Source organism: Nematolebias whitei, chromosome 1 (genome assembly GCF_014905685.2).
Source record: "Nematolebias whitei isolate Nwh7 chromosome 1, NemWhi1, whole genome shotgun sequence".
NCBI lineage: Eukaryota > Metazoa > Chordata > Actinopteri > Cyprinodontiformes > Rivulidae > Nematolebias > Nematolebias whitei.
In genome coordinates this window covers 42,078,088-42,079,968 of record NC_056498.1, presented here as the reverse complement: position 1 = coordinate 42,079,968, position 1,881 = coordinate 42,078,088, and the positions used below count along the sequence as shown (strand labels likewise).

At 53.6% G+C, this 1,881-nt stretch overlaps 2 protein-coding genes across 2 annotated transcripts in view; both read left to right on the top strand.

Annotated features, from left to right (window-relative positions):
- Positions 1-1,881, top strand: part of plod3 (procollagen-lysine, 2-oxoglutarate 5-dioxygenase 3) — a gene marked incomplete in the record, with an annotated part of 34,637 nt that overhangs the window by 18,360 nt on the left and 14,396 nt on the right.
- Positions 1-1,881, top strand: part of ift46 (intraflagellar transport 46 homolog (Chlamydomonas)) — a 4,767-nt gene that overhangs the window by 1,721 nt on the left and 1,165 nt on the right. Inside the window, exons 2-4 of the mRNA XM_037677304.1 lie at positions 260-561; positions 1,543-1,636; positions 1,735-1,866. Of these exons, the coding sequence (XP_037533232.1) occupies positions 260-561; positions 1,543-1,636; positions 1,735-1,866 (528 nt within the window). The remainder of the gene's footprint in view (positions 1-259; positions 562-1,542; positions 1,637-1,734; positions 1,867-1,881) is intronic.

The window sequence follows — 1,881 nt, the reverse complement described above, 5'->3', positions numbered from 1 at the left end:
CCTCTGATTGGTCCGTTGTGTTCTGACCTCTGATTGGTCCGTTGTGTCCCTGACCTCTGATTGGTCCGTTGTGTTCTGACCTCTGATTGGTCCGTTGTGTTCTGACCTCTGATTGGTTCGTTGTGTTCTGACCTCTGATTGGTTCGTTGTGTTCTGACCTCTGATTGGTTCGTTATGTCCCTGACCTCTGATTGGTTCGTTGTGTTCTGACCTCTGATTGGTTCGTTGTGTTCTGACCTCTGATTGGTTCTTCTCTCAGTCAGAGTCGAGCAGGAACCTGAGGCTTCGCAGTGTCATGTCGGCCCACAGCAGCAGCGACGAGTTCGATGGGGACCAAAAGCCTCCGAGAGACAAAGAGCCAGCTGAGACAAAGCCAAGGCCTGGTCCAAATGAAGAGGAGGAGGAGGAAGAGGAGGAAGAGGATGACTCTGATGAAGAGGATACAGACGATGATGATGATGATGACCCCACAGAGCCTCTAGAGGGAGTGTATAACCCTGCAGACTACATCAACCTGCCTGTCAGCTCCGAGATCAAAAATCTGTTCCAGCACATCATCCGGTGAGGATGCGCGCACACACACACACGCACACACACACACACACACACACACACACACACACACACACACACACTGCAGTCACTGAGCAACAGACCTTACATCAGCAGCTGTTTGTGTCAGTCCTCTTCAGATGTCTGAGCTGATATTTTACTGACACGGTTCAGACGTGTTTGAGTCCGTTTCTCCTCTTCATGAACTGAATCCTCTGGGGAGTTCAGAGTGGCAGGGTTTCCCCTACCATTATACAAGCGGGGCGCACCGCCCCGTCAACAGAGCCGAGCGCCCCCCGCCCCAACCACCTGTCAGCACTGACGTAACGCTAAGCTACGTAGCAGCTCACAATGCAGGTGCACTAGTTAAAAAACTAGAGGCAGCCTCTTCTCTCATGTTGAACCTTCACGTTGCCCCCCCCCCCCCACACACACACACACACACACACTAGAAAACTGTTGGTACAAACAGCGCACGGCACATGTGTGTCTGTCTCCCCTTCCCTCCCCTGTCATATACACGCAGCTCAGGATGTGTCTCCGTCCCCCCCCACCCCACCCCCCGACAAAAATCACGGACGAGATGAGCGCCCCGCCATGGCAGGTTATCTAGGAGAAACACTGTGGGATCAAAGGTTTTACCTGTCAGAGCCCCCCAGGTGTTTCCAGCTGCAGCTCTGTGTTCACTTATGGAATGTGACACCACGCTGCTCTGAGTGACGGCACGGCACAGGTCCAAGACCAGACCAGAACAACCAGTAAACCCAGGACAACCTCACCTGGACAACCTCACCTGGACAACCTCCTGCGAGCCACTCTGCTCAGTGTCCTGACAGAACGAACATGGACAACCAGAAGACTTCTACAAGTTCTGAGCAGACTTTTTATTTCTTTATCGCCACACGTCCGCTCCGATGTCTGTCCTCTGATGTCCTCTCTGTCCTCTGATGTCCTCTCTGTCCTCTGATGTCCTCTGTTGTCCCCTGCCAGGTACACCCCTCAGACTGTAGAACTGGATCACTCCCTGAAGCCGTTCATCCCGGACTTCATCCCGGCTGTTGGAGACATCGACGCCTTCCTGAAGGTACCACCAGGAAGTGACTCCAGCTCAGATCGAGTCAGAACCAGGTTCTGGTCTGAACTGGTTCTCTGTGCTTCCTGACGTCTGTGTGTTGTGTTCAGGTGCCGAGACCCGATGGGAAACCAGATGATCTGGGCCTAATGGTTCTGGATGAGCCCAGTGTGAAGCAGTCGGACCCCACGGTGCTGTCGCTGTGGCTGTCAGAGGAGACCAAGCAGCACGGAGTCACACAGGTACACACACACACA